This window comes from Sphaeramia orbicularis, chromosome 17 (assembly GCF_902148855.1).
Source record: "Sphaeramia orbicularis chromosome 17, fSphaOr1.1, whole genome shotgun sequence".
Taxonomy (NCBI): Eukaryota; Metazoa; Chordata; class Actinopteri; order Kurtiformes; family Apogonidae; genus Sphaeramia; species Sphaeramia orbicularis.
The window spans coordinates 11,877,628-11,893,224 of NC_043973.1; the positions used below are offsets into that span (position 1 = coordinate 11,877,628).

General features: G+C 36.0%; 1 protein-coding gene across 1 annotated transcript in view; it reads right to left on the reverse strand.

The window, feature by feature from the left end:
- The window catches only part of LOC115437782 (guanine nucleotide exchange factor VAV3-like), a 210,277-nt gene that overhangs the window by 123,438 nt on the left and 71,242 nt on the right, over positions 1 to 15,597 (reverse strand). The window contains 4 exon segments of the mRNA XM_030161124.1: positions 5,697 to 5,829; positions 8,117 to 8,202; positions 8,494 to 8,580; positions 9,113 to 9,181. Coding sequence (XP_030016984.1) covers positions 5,697 to 5,829; positions 8,117 to 8,202; positions 8,494 to 8,580; positions 9,113 to 9,181 — 375 coding nt within the window.

The following is a 15,597-nucleotide window of genomic DNA, read 5'->3' on the forward strand; positions in this document are numbered from 1 at the left end:
AAGTCTTTGGATATATCTATTACTTGCTTGTTTTCTTTATAGCAACTCATTTATAACTAGGCTCTGCTAAGAAATGCAACCCTCGCTCCCAAGTAGTGTTACTGCATCACTATTAGGGTAAATGCCTCACCTATGGGCATACTATGGAGCGTTTTTCAATCAATTCTCAAATCTCTTGACTTTTGCCCCGCTAATCTGTTCCAGCTTGTTGTGTCATATCTAATAACAGCAAAGTGGTAGGGTTTACCCGTCAGTTATTGGTTTGCCCCACAAAGTCCTGAGTGTTTTAGAGCTCTGCTGAGTGTTAAATCATTGATGATGGTGAGGGTGCTCAGTGGCACCACGTTCACACTCTGAAGTTTCATTTAGCAGAAAATGATATATAGCTATAAGCAGCCTTGGAGGACTGCACACATTCATCACCTAATATTAGCATCTCGGTCCTGTGGTATGTGTGTGTGTGTGTGTGTGTGTGCGTGCGTGCGTGCATGTGTTTTGAAGGTGGATGTTGTAGGTACGCAGAACTGGACTGTGGATATCTATCTATTTCAAACACACATACTGTAAATACACCTTACACAATATCAAGGCAAATAATGCATGTAGGAAACCAAGGCAGCCGTTAGCTTAGAAATTGAGCTAGTTAACATTAACAACAACGTAGCTCCCGGTGTAAGACTATATTTAGTATGTTAATGTACAGTCTACTCTGGTTAAACCGCCCGCCGTTATACCGCCATTTTCGCTCACCGCCGACCAAAACCATTGCACAAAAATCCCCAATGCATTATTCCATTAGCTACCGCCATTTCCGCCTATCGCTATCCGCCAGCCCAGTTCCATGCACAAACAACACTTATACCATTGATTTCCCGACCGTTATACCGCCAGCGTGATTGCCATCGAGTACACATAAATTTTAACAATGCACTGAAACAAACGCGCCAGACGCTGATCGCGACAAGCTACGAGTAGGTCTACGGAACGGCCACCGTTCATTTATCGCAGAACACTCAGTAGGTCAGGATGTCGGGAAGAGATGATGGGGTGTCATTTCCCGACACGGTATAATAATGCTTAAAATATTTCCCCACTTTAAATGATCCCTTACAACATAACAGAATCAAGATTTATTTAGAAACGCAATTAGAACGGGTTAACGGAGGCAGCATAGACATCATATAGTAAAGACATGCACATTATGGACGCAACCCGTTGTAACGCCATTTTCGCTATACCGCCAATTTGGCCGTGAACGGAAGTTGGCGGTATAACGAGAGTAGACTGTATTAATGTATACATTTTACATGTTTTTGTGTTTACATGAAGTTTAATTCCGAGTCTAAGTTGTGCTGTGAGTTGTTTACATTAGCTGACTCCATTTTTAGGCTAATGTTAGCTAGCTTACACTGTGGCTGCTGTAGAAGAGCAGAAGAGAGGTAGTGACGAACTCAGACGGCCTAAGAGTTTCAACAGAAAAATCTCCTCTACATATAAATCCCCCATGTTATCATCGATATAGGCAACTGAGACCGTTGTTAGCTTAGTCAAGTAAGTTAACATCAACACACACCCCGACACAAACCTGTAGACTGTATAAAAGTAGACCACAGGAGTCTAATATGTGGCCCTGGGGCCAAATCCGGCCCTTCAAAGGGTCCAGTCCGGCCCTTGGGATGAATTTGTGAAATGCAAAAATTACACTAAGAAATTAACAATCTTCCTAGTTCAGGTTCTACATTCAGACTAATTCAATCTCAAGTGGGTGGGACCAGTAAAATATGATCATAATAACATATAAATAATGACAACTCCAAATTTTCCTCTTTGTAAATGTAAATATTTTCATGTATTTACAGTAAAACAAAGTATAATTTCGCAAAAAATGTGAATAAACTGAAAAAATATGAACAACCTGAAATGTCTTAAGAGAAGTAAGTACAATTTTAACAATATTCTTCCTGTTATTAAATGTTTTGTGTATTTGTACATCCACTGTGATCTATAAGTTATAATGTACATGTGTAAATGATAAACTGAGGCAGAATATTGATAAAATTACACTTATTTTTTCAGTTTGTTCATGTTATTCGCATCTTTTCAAAGGATAGTTTGTAGATGTAAACCTTTTCATAATGTAAATTTACTCTTCGCTCTAAAACACAGAGAAAAGTTTGGAGTTGATATTATTTATATATTATTATGTTATTATTTTACTGGTTCAGCCCACTTCAGATCAGGTTTAGCTAAATGTGGCCCCTGAACTAAAATGAGTTTTACACCCCTGAAGTAGACAAAGGTACTGGGACTTCACACATTTAAAACTACTTTTTCAAAGCTGTTTTGGTCATTCTCAAATATGGCCATAGTTGGAAACAATGGTGGAACTATAGGAGTGCAAATAAGGATGGGTCAGCAAATGCTAACACTAAAACTTCATTAAAAAATTGTATTCAATAAGCAGAGCCCCCAAACATGGTCTTATCAGGGAAGTGAGCAGTCGATACACTTGTTAAATCGGATGTTACGGTGACGTAAAACTCATTTCCGGCCCACACAGTCAACAATGGCAGAGCCTGTGCTCATTTACAATTACTTCTTTCTTTAATGAGACACCAGTTAGAGTTCAGAAAGGGCCACATTCAACTCTTTAACTCAAATTCAATTTTCCATAATTACTGTTTTGTTTTCAAATTATGATTTTTAAGCGTCTTAAATACTGTTTCAGCTCCAGGTCCACTTACATTTACACCAGCACATGACTTCACACATCTTGATCCGAAGTGTAGTGACATAAATAGCAATTTTATTTTCCTTCCCCTGAACTGGACAGCACAGATAAAGGACTGACAAACAAAACATAAACCTTTTCAAAGCCATATTTTATACCATGGGAGTCCAGAAGATCCAGTCTGGCAGATGAATTGGGAACTAACATTAATTACCAAAACCAAAAAGCTAACGCCAAATTTTGCTTTCTTCTCAATTATTGAAGAAATCAACTTGACCCACTTCCTCTGCTTTTTATCATCCCATGTAATTTATGGTCTCGTGGACACAGAACTGCAACAGACTGAATACAGAGGAATGAACATGGAAATAAGAAGATTATCCCTAACACTTCATTAGGAATAATTTATGAAGGACCATGAGGAGACTTATTAGAAGGCCCAACCTCTCACTCCAGGAACACAATATTTAAGTAGTACTTCTAGAAATATTACATACTGGACCTTTACTACATTATACTGTATGTTTGTTTGCAGCTTTATGTTGGAAATAAAACAAAAGGTAATGACAGATCCAGAAATAATATATTAGAATATAAATCATTGTTGTAACTTTTATCCTGTGATTATTAAACTATAAATACACCAGAGGTGATTTCTCATAGACTGCAAGGGAAGCTCGGCTTCCCCTAAAATTACGAAAATTAAATGGTCCAGTCTGTTCAGTTGTGTTGATATTTCATTGACTACAAATGTGTTAGAACACGTTCAACTCACAGATGAGTTCGTTCAGAATCAGCTTTATCACAAATCAACGGACTCAATTTTGTTAACATCTCACACATTCCCATTGCGCTGTTTTCTCACATGATCTCTGCTCAGTGCATTTGCCCGTAGACGCTCAGCGTCCATGCACCTCTATGGGACTGAGTGGAACAGTTTTTTCCATTGCCTCTAAACTGGACGGTAATTCGATAAATGCCACGATGTTGTCCCGCCCCTGGACGCTCGGCATCTCTGGGGGTGAATGGAGCTGTGGGTGGAACTTGGCTGGGCTGGACGCCGGGCTTCCATGTGCTGATTGGAGGATCAGTCGAAAGGCTGAATCCGATTTCATTGACAGCTATTTTGAGAGCTACTCCTTCACTTGACAGAGTTCAGTTTAATATCGTCGCACATTCTGCTGTGAAATCAGAGAGAAACCACTACGAAATTACTCGTTCATTTCTTGCACTGTAAATAAAACACACTCATTGTACTTTCTTGTTTCAATTTAACATAATTTCAATGTTTTCTTGTTTAGTTGGTACGATAAGGTCACTGACCATTTTCTTAAAGAGGAACGGAGGGCCAAATTTATGTTTAAATAACCTGAATTTTTTTTTTTTTTATGTAAGCTGACAATGAGCTTCCCCTACCTGAAAGACGAGCAGCCGCCACTGAAATACACATATATACATAATATACATACCTACAACATAATTACCTATTTGTTATTATTATTATTACTTTTTTCATTACCACCTTGCTACTTGTTTCTACTAGTACTTTATAATATGCAACTGCCTGTTTTTTTTTTGTTTGTTTGTTTTTTCAATACTGTTTTTCTTTTTTAGAGTTACTGTTTTCCTATTTTCTTGTGGTATTCAGTGTTGTGTTGCTATTGGAACTTCAATTTCCAAAGGGCTCTAAAGGAGCAGTAAAATTCTATCTAATCTAATCTAATCTAATCTCTAATCAGCAGATTTACACAGTGTCTGTCATGTATACACATTGCACTTCATGGAAAGATTAATTGCTACTCTGCCCCCGAAGGGAAGGCGAGGGGTGTTGTTTTTGGTTCGGCTTCTTTGTTTCTTTGTTTTCGTTGTTTGTTAACACTCTAGCATCAAAACTACTGGTTGAATTCACACCAAATTTGGTTTATAGATTACAAGTGACCTAGAATAGATCTGATTACATTTTGGGGAAAAATAGGTCAAAGTTAAAATTTTTTATGAATTTTAAAATCTTTTTTTTTTCCCATTTACTTATAATGGACAAAATTTCACATATCTGTAGCAGCAAAACTATTAGTTGACCTCATACCAAATTTGGTTTATAGATTTCCAGTGGTGCAAAATAGATGTGGTTAGATTTTGGGATAAGTAGGTCAAAGTTTAAATTTTTTATGAATTTTTTTAATCTTTTGTTTTTCTTCCATTTAATTACAATGGAGCGAAATTTCAAATGTCTATAAAAACATCAGTTTTCTTTAAATTTACTTCAAATTTGGCACATATAGAGGCAATTGATGTGTTGACATCACTACACACATAGACATGATGACATCAATGGATCGATGCCAAAATAAGCTACAATACGTGCGAGGGCCGGAGTTCGTTGTGGCTGGTACCACTTGTTAATTCTGAAATTCTTTTTCAGGCATCAGTGGTTGTAACCTTCCCAAACTTACAAAACCTGAACTCACACATGCATACATATGTCATGCTTTCACAATAGAGTAAATGAGGATGATAATGGAGTCCCTTTGATAGAAACCACAGAACCATCCCATTCTGGCAAGCTGTCAGTTTCACATTAGCAATCAGCAGTGGAGTGAGAAGGCACCATCTGTGGGCATACATCAACAAGACATCAACAAGTCCCTTCCACTACAATACAGCCTGTGAATGTTCCCACAAGGCGAAAAATAGCATACTGCACAAACTGTGGCAAGTGACTACAGGGCAATCCTAAATCAGGATTTTCCAGAAAGGAGGAAAAAAAAAACAAAACTCTGACCCCACACCAGCAAATAAGAGAATATCCCTCTCAACAGGCATCCAGCAATTATTATAGCAATAACACTGCAGCCAAACAGATGTCAAATAGTAACATGTCCATGGTGTTGTTTATTGGTATGAGCAGTAAACATGAGATAAACCATACAGCTTCTGTTTATTTTGTAAAAATAGAAAGACATACCTTTTTACCCTCCCGGTCAGAGGTGGGGTTGTTGGTGACTTTAAAGAAGTTGAGATCCAGTATGTCCTTCATCTCATAGTTGTCTCCACGTCTCTTGCAAACAATGACAGCTACATCAAATAAAAAGATGTGTCTGTAAAATAAAAAAGAGAAACAGATTTTCTACAATAACAATACAAGAAATGATTTATTTTAACTGCACTTTAACTCCGACGCAGTCTTATGTCTGTGATGTTGGGTCACGAAATAACGCTGTATTTTGCATTTAAATGTACAGACTGCAATTTTTGTGGGATTACGTCCTGTCGTCAATATTTCCTAGCAATCTGAATTAAATACCAGTCTTTTCGGCATTAGTAGTTATGAAAAAGCAGATTAAAGTGACTTATTAAATAAAAGCCAGATGAGGCTGTGACAGACCATGGTCAAACAAAGTCAGAGTAAAGTCGGAGTGGTTTTTCAAAGCCATGTGGAGAGGCTTCATCATGAAGATGATAATATTTCTGCAGCACTTTTCAAGGCACCTAAAGCGTTAGATGTGATAAACAAGATTAAGTGAGAAAAATGGTTTAATAAGAAGAAAACTTCAAACAAAAATGAAAAATGCACTGGATTTTGTGTCATTGCATCACACCTTATTGTTCAATATCCACAAGGTAGCAAACATGTTCATAGATGAATAATAGCAATTAATGCATTAAAATTTCATCCACTTTCCATTTAGTGATGTGCATTTATTCTGTTTATTGTATGCATGTTTCACCCTAATAAAACAGTCACATTATCTACATTAATGTTAACTTAGTGTTACATGAGTTAATTTATCTAATGCCAAATTAGCCATTAACATTACATTACCATACATATTATATTGATGGCTCGCATAAACCACTAGTGACACATTGTGGTAAACTAGGCTGCTCATTAAATTAGCTCTCTGCTAGATTAGCTGTGTTGCTAAATGGCTTGTAAATAATGAAAAAGAACCGAATTTTCAGTCGGATGGATCCTCCATCTTTGTTTAATTATCTGCTTATGGAGTTCTCTCAATTACTAACGGTTATCACAAAAATTTTGTTGTTATTACATATTTTAATGTGGAAATGTGTCATATTACAGCTTTAAGATTTACTTATATCATTAGCCTCATAGCATAATTGCCTAAATTTTGTTGTTATTAGATATAGAGCTTAAGACTTATTTATTCAGACAGGCCTACTCAATTCCATAACTTCACTTTTATCTACTGCCATTTTATGTACCTATGTGTTTTATATATGTATATGTGTAATTTTAATAGTGTTTTATTGATTTTTAACAACTTTGTACAGTGACCTTGAGGGTCCTGAAAGGCGCCTATAAATAAAATGTATTATTATTATTATTATTATTATTATTATTATTATATTTTAATGTGAAAATGTGTCATATTACAGCTTTACGATTTACTCATATCATTAGCCTCATAGCATAATTGCCTAAGTCATACACTATATGGACAAAAGTATTGGGACACGTTGAATTCAGGTGTTTCTTTTCCAACCGGAGTCTGGGATACAAAACAATATTGACAAATGTCATAACATAGTTTTATATTGTGATAAATATCATTGTGTTACATTGGTTAGTTTGGTTTAAACTGTTAGTAGGAAGGCAGCCTGTTATGTGCAGCTCTGTCTATGCTGTTCTATCTATCTATCTATCTATCTATCTATCTATCTATCTATCTATCTATCTATCTATCTATCTATCTATCTATCTATCTATCTATCTATCTATCTATCTATCTATCTATCTATCTATCTATCTATCTATCTATCTATCTATCTATCTTTGTTTCCAAAATGCTCCAGAAATGTACTTTCTCTCAACATTGATTTTGTTTTTTGTTTTGTTTTTTTATCCATGACTGTGATTTTAAATGTTCTACCTCTAAATTTCTAAAAAGAAAAATTCACGCTCTGACTGTAAATAATCTTTTTCAACCACAACTAACCATCTACTTTCTTCACATCTCACTTAGGAAGAAAAATCTCCTGTTAAACTTAAAAAGAAAATATTGATGTTTATAAACTATATGGACAAAAATATTGGGACACATCATGTCTACAGCTGTAAGATGTCCTGTTCATGCTGATTTGACATATAAACATCAATATTAATAATCACTATGATATTTATCACAATGTAAAACTATATTGTGACTTTTGTCAGTAGTGTTTTGTATCCCAGACCCCTGTTAGAAAAGAAACACCTGAATTCAACATGTCCCAATACTTGTGTCCATATAGTGTATGACTTATTATGGCAATTATGCTATGAGGCTAACATTATGCTATTTTTGCTGTGTTCTTTTTCAGTGAGCTCATATCTACAGTTCTTCAGTCTCTTTCAGAACGGTGACAGTTAAGTAGAACAACCTGTCTTGCTTCCTCTTGTCAACATTGGAGACCATGCGCACCTCTCCATCTCCTTTTGGTCGACCATAGGTGAGTAGAGACTGATTCTGAAAGTAACATAAGCGCCAGAGGCATAAAAAGGAACATGAGTAATGCTTCAGGTGATTAGTCACACTAATTTGCAGTCAGGACACAAGAAACACAATTCTTGCATTAATGATCCTTTAAACAATATTGGCATGAGCCTGGAAAACTATAGGTAGTTTGTTAAATATGCACTATTGTACAAAAAAACTGTGAACTTGTATTTCTTATATTAGTTATTAAACTGCAAGGACAGATTTCTTGCTGATATTTCTGATATTCTGTTGATAGTTTTAGAAAAGACTTGAATTTACCAGGTTTTCAATTGATCTCTGGTACTGTTCGATCTCCCTTAGAGTCTCATTATCTCTCTTCACCTCGTTGACATACTGGGCCAGGTCCTGGGCAAAATTTACATCAACAGACACACAAATACACACATATTTTATTCATTTAGGTCAGTCTGGAAATTTCAATGTGGTGTGGAGAACCTAGAATATTTGTTCTATTTAATTTAACTCTTTTAGCTCAGTTCTAGGTTTCTAGAACTGAGCAGATTTGTGTGTGCTTCTTTAAACTGAAAGAAAAAAAAAAAAAAAAAATTAATATTCTTATGTCTGAATCATGCCTTGAAGGTGTTCATACAAATGCATTTCTTACATTTCTGGTTGTCAAAAGCATTCAATCAGCTGTCTGTTATGCTCAAGAGGCCATTCAGCGTTCACTAAAGTAATGTAAATATGAAGTTTTAGAAAATCACAGCCTATTTAGGGCAGTGAAAAATCAGTGATGGATAGGCTTTTTTCCCCCAATGATAGACATATTTTTTGATGGACAGGCGAGTGCCATTCGGAATTAGCCACTAAATCAGCCTGCTTCTATTAAGCTCAAATCACAATGATTACAGTCCATTACCATAGGCACTGCACTTACCTTCATGGCATCAAGAGCAATCTTCAAGTTATTCTTGTTAGCAGCATCGTGAGTGTGTTTGACAAGCTCCTGTTAATGGAGAACAGAAAAGAAATCAAGGATTGGATTCACATATAGAACTCACACACAGATTCAAAGGTCTGGACAAACACGTTTGGCCTGAGTACTTAGATTTATTGATTTCATAATCAACATTAGTGGCCTGCCTGTAGTTTCACCACTTTTTATACTCCTGTATTTATGAAATCAGAAAAGAGTGACGCTAGTTTATATATGTAAGGGGCTGAAAAGGACCCTTTTAGACAAAGCCTGACATACACTAATAAAAATCACAAAGCGGAAGAAAGGAGAACACTTATGAACATACACATGTGTACCATTAAAGGTTCATGGGGTCCTGGGAATCTAAATGAAGTTGTCTATGTCCATGATAACAGCCTGTGCACTGATTTCTACTCTTAGAGGACTTCACTGACTTCTACTTAGAAGTCCTTTTTTCTGTGAAAATCCTTATTGCCAACGGTAAAGTAAAAGGTACTAAGCACTGAAAATGGTGTTAGCTAACATCAAAAAGCACCTGGCTACAAGCATAAGTATATATTACTAGCGCATTAACCTGTGGGGATCCACGGGTTCTAGATATAGTAGTTTATATATGCTGTTGCTGTTGTGTATTTGTGCATGCTGTACCGCATTTGTCCAGCAGTCACCGCTAAAGCGTTGTGTCCATAGCAACGTGATTGTAAGGCTATTGTATTCCAAAATTACAAATATCTCCCAAAATATTAGTCCTATCAACTTGCTGTTTTCACTAGTCTGTTCCTTGACCAAAAATACATAAGTATACCAAACTGCAGCAGTCAGCTCTTTCCAGATTTTGTGTCAATCCCTGGATACACACACATATGCACACAGAGGCCACTTGGCTTTTATAACATAGATTATACAATAGTATATATATATATGAAGTATATATTACTATATAAGATAAGATAAGACTTTATTTATCCCACTATGGGGAAATTTCAGAGTTAACAGCAGCAACATACAACAAGCAACATATATATGAGCAATATATAACATACACTATATTTAGTAGGTATCAGTCTATTATTGTAAAAGTTTTACACATGTTTGTGTGCGTGTTTGTGTATCTATCTGTTGTTCAAGGCAAGGCAGGTTTATTTCTATAGCACATTTCATGCGCAAGACAATTCAAAGTGCTTTACATAAAACATTAAAAGCATTACAGCAGAAGCAATAAAAAGTATAGGCATGAGAAAAACAAACAAACAAAAAAATCAGATAAATAGATAAAACAGATAAAAACTTTTAGCTTAAAAGGAACAGTGCAGATCTGAACTGATGAATACAAACTCATATTCAAATGCAGCTGAGAACAGGTGGGTCTTTAACCTGGATTTAAATAAAGTGAGTGTTTCAGCTGATCTGAGGTTTTCTGGAAGTTTATTCCTGATATGAGGAGCATAGAAGCTGAACGCAGCTTCTCTGTGTCTGGTTCTGACTCTGGGAACTGACAACAGACCGGATCCAGATGAAAAAATGTTGTTGTAAAAAAATGTTGTTGTAAAAAATATTTCCGAGACAGCCGTTAGCTTGGAAACTGAGCTAGTTAACATTAACGAGAACGTAGCTCCCAGTGTAAGACTATATTTAGTATGTTAATGTATTATAAATTTTACACGTTTGTATGCTTACATTAAGTTTAATTCAGGGTATAAATTATGTTGTGAGTTGTTTACACTAGCGGTATTGTACCCGTGCTGCCATTGTACGATAGCATGAGAGGCTAAAACACCCTCCTGTGGTGCAACAGCGGCATTGTACCCAAACGCCCTCCCGTGCTGCAACATCGATTGGACAATGTGCATTATATAGTTGAATTAGCTGATTCCATTTCTAAGTTAACGATAGCTAGCTTACACTGTTGCAGCTGTAGAGGAGCAGAAGAAAGGCAGTGAAGAACTCAGAGGTGTAAGGCTTTAACTGATACTTCTGCCCTTTTTGTACATTCTTCCCTTCTCTATTTTTTTTTTATTTGTTTGTTTTTTTTAAATCCCTCTTTGTGATTTTATTGTGTGTAAGTCTATGCTGTCAATCAGAGACAGCTGCATGTCCATTTCTAAGCTATTTAATGAGTCACTGCCCTTAACAGCCGATAGATTGATTTCATAACAGACCACTGGTATCAGTTTTTCTTGTAAAAAATACTTATGGTTACTTGTATTTCCTCAGAGGTTCTCTTCAGGTCCTTTACCGAAGCAACAGTTAGAAGCTAATGGTAGTTACTGTGCAATACTACCCACGGTGTTAATGTCAACAGACTCCAACACAAAGTTCACATGAGCTAAGCAGACCAACATAGGAATTAAATATTGAACTTTTAACAAGCTCATAATTAATGCCCATATTAGTAGGATACTGGCCATTAAAACACACTTATTAGCTAATACTTCACTCAATAACCTTAGACGGAATGTACGGAATATGCTTTACTACCACAAAAGTATTTGACATGATGGATTCTACATTGTTGTTAAATAACTCCCATATTACACACACACACACACACACACACACCTATATAGTTAATCAACACATGGAAATTAATGTTGGTAGTGTGATGCAGCGTAACCTGCACAGGGGCACCAATCTGTTCATGAAATAGTGTGGAGTCTCCTGTGCAACACTTTAACACCACTCAAGCATAAAAGAAAAGAAGATATGACCTAAATAATCTCATACTGGCAATTCTTGTGTATGCCGTTTCTCATATGTGAATGCAATTTTACTACTTATGGGAAAAACTATGGAAGATTTGTTGATTATATTGACCTATGTCTGTGTCTGGGGAGATTATTCTATGAATAAGCTAACAGCAATTTTCAGCATTTCAGTACATAGAAGATAAAAGCCAAAATATACTGATTTACTGAGGTTTTGGATCAGAGTTTTGGTCTCCCTTAGTGAAGATGAGTAAAGGACTGATTCATCCACAGTGCTGTGGATATATATTAATTTAACATTATTTTTTTCATGCACTTCGATGGTGCTAAATCATGTTTAAGTGTAAATTTTATGGAATGGTTGAAGTAGTTAGTAATGAAAAAAAATACAGAAAGTCATAGTAGCGATTCCAGCAGTATTGTTTTTCCTTCGTTTTGAATGGTATGAATATGTTGAGATTGTTACAAAGTGGAGCAGGACTTAGAGCCAGGGCAGGACCCATTTGCTCTGCAGTGAACACCCCAAGAGGCGAGCACCTCAGCTCTAAATGAAGCCAACGCAGATCTGTCTTAAAATTAGAAAACCACTGTCAGCTGCTGGGGTTGGCTCCAAAAAGCCCTGGCTCCAACAGACTTATGCTGAACTCCAAAGATACTAGAACAGGGGTGTCACACTCATTTTAGTTCAGGGGCCACATTCACCCCAATATGATCTCAAGCGGGCCAGACCAGTAAAATACCAGTGAAAATAGTAAAATGACATTATGCTAATGTTTATATCTACAACATTTCCTTAAAAATCTGAATAGTGTGAACAACTTGAAATATCTTAAGAAAAACATGTGCAGTTTTAACAATATTCTGCCTCAGTTTATCAGTTTATTATTTACACATGCATTACAACTTACATTACAATTACAACTACACAAAACATTTAGTAACAGGTATAATATTGATAAAATTCCATTTACTTTTCTTAAGACATTTCCCATTGTTCATATTTGTTCAGGTTATTCACATTTTTTGTTAAAGGATAATTTGTTAATGAAAACATTTTCATGTAATTTTACTTTTTTTACATTTAAAACAAAGATAAAATCAGCAGTTGTCATTATTTATAGGTTTTAATGATAGTATTTTTTTGGTCTGACCCAATTAAGATCTAATTGGTCTGTATGTGTCTGTATGGAACCTGAATTAAAATGATTTTTAAGATAAGATAAGATAAGATAAGATAAGATATGCCTTTATTAGTCCCATAGGGGGAAATTTCAGGGAATTTTTTACACTACTGATTGCAAATATGTTCAGTGTAATTTTTGCATTTCACAAATTCATCCTACAGGCCAGATTAGACCTTTAGCGGGCAGGATTTGGCCCCCGGGCCGCATGTTTGACACCTGTGTACTAGAATATACTTAGTGCATCGTTTTTCCCAGGAGTCATTTTGGTCTTACTTGTTTTATTTGGAACCTCTATAAGTGACCTGATCCATCTTTAAATTTCTCCTTCATTAATTCAACCTCAGGTCCAATAGACAAGGTTTTGATTGACAGGTCTCTATGACAGCTTGAGTCAGACTTTCATTATTTAATAACATGCATTTATCCTACGAGTCAGCTCCACTGTAGTCGTAATTAACAGGCTCTAATGACAAGACTGTAACATGTTTGATGAACTTTACTATTGTTCAGAATCAGTCAGCAAACATTTAACATTAGTTCACCCATGACTCCTTGCACTCCTTTAGCTCTGCCTTTTTTATCCAAATATGGTCACTTCCTATTCTAAAAAACCAACATGTCAATGGTAAAATCTGAGGAAAAAAGGGGTCAGAAATTATTAGTATCTAAATGTTATAGCAGTGGTCCCCAACCTTTTTTGTACTACAGACCGGTTTCATGCATGAACATTTTCCATGGTAGAGGTGCGGGGGTTCCAATAACAAAAATCTTTGTTAGTTCAGAACATGTGATCTGAAACACTTGCACTGTAAATCAGGCAATTCCACTGATTCTACAGTAGAATATCAACTCACCCTAATGCAGAATTAGGTGGAACCCTGGACTTGTTTCCCTGCAACTACACGGTCCTATCATCTGGGGGTGATGGGGACACGCATTCTGATTGTGTTCCATATATCCAGTCTACTCTGGATTATTATTTTGGTAACTGTCATCGCAGAAAACCCAGCCACACAAAGATATGAGGTTGGAAACGGAAGAAGGACTTTCAGCGCTTTGGTGGCGATATCTGCATATTCTGCTGTGACTTTAATCCAGAAAGCACAGAGGTTTGAAGTTGTCTTAAACATAGATTGATGTGCCGAAGCAGTTTTGAGGGTTTCATGCTCATTAACTAGTTGGTCACGGCAAATTACGCACCGTTGGAGTGGCGCTTGTGTGTCACCTGTTGCGATGAACCTGTAACTGAGGCAGGAATCCTGATATTTCCTTATAAATGCAGTTTTTTGTTTGCAGGCCCTTCTGCAGCCTCATCGTTTCCTCTTTCTTCCCGAAAAAGTTCTCCAGTGAATTTTGTTTTCGGCTCATTTCTTTAGCTTGTCTTACCAATGATTCATGAGCAGTTGTGAGGCGAGGGCGGAAATGGTCACTTTTCAAAATAAAATCTCCGCAAGACTAATGGAAAAAAAAATTGCTTTAATTTTAACCACTTTTTTTTTTCTTTGCGGCCCGGTACCAAATGATCCATGGACCAGAAACCGGTCGGGGGACCAGGGGTTTGGGACCACTGTGTTATAGCATTTCATATACAGCCTATGGATCATCAGGTTTTGAGTTCTTCAGTACCTCTCTTTTGCTCCTCTACCTCTATCCAAAAACTGTTTCCAAGCAAAACAGACATCAACATAAACTTCAGTTAGTGACACAAGTATGGACTAATCTTACATTAACAAATACTGAGCAAGCACAAGCAAATAGGCATATTACAGTGCAATATGTTCTTTTTTTTTTTCTTTTTTTGCTTCTAAACAGTTGTTTCTTTTCATTAACAGATATTGTCAGTATTGTCTTTGCAATGAAAACTGGGGTCTGACTGAATGATGTATTTTATCAGATTTATTAACCCCTTTAGCCCACAGGCCGAAAAAATTATATTAATATTAATCTACTATAAAAATAGAATAAATCAGGACAATGAATGTTTTTTTTCAACTTTTGCTCAAAGTTTAGACCCTAATGTTAATAAAAGTACATCAAAAGTGTATTTTAGTGAAAACTTTAATGTTCAAACATGATTTTTAATCTTTGTGGGGTGAAATATACGCTATTAAAAATCTCCGACACAAACAATTAATTTATGCATATCATCGTCAATTCAGCCGGAAAAAAAACAGGCGAGGATAAAAAATTCTAATTTCTCTTTTAGTTTGTTACAGTTTACTCAGGTATAGTAATAGATACAATATTTCAGACAATGGGAATAGATTCTGTGAGGTCTCTAAATGTCCATAGACACCAAGAACATCCATATGAACCTTATTACTGTGAAGTAATTCTTCATTTACTTTGGGTATGTCTTTTTAGGCATTTTTCCCCTGAAAAGATGATCAGGGTTAAACAGGTTAATATTTGTTTAAACCCATAAAGACCCAGTGCTACTTTTATGGCAGCTCCCAAATTAGTTTTTCTCTCAATTTAATCTTTCTTAAGGGATTCATCACCATTTATCATAATATTATCCTCTGTATTTTTGCATTTTTCAGTGAAAATCAGG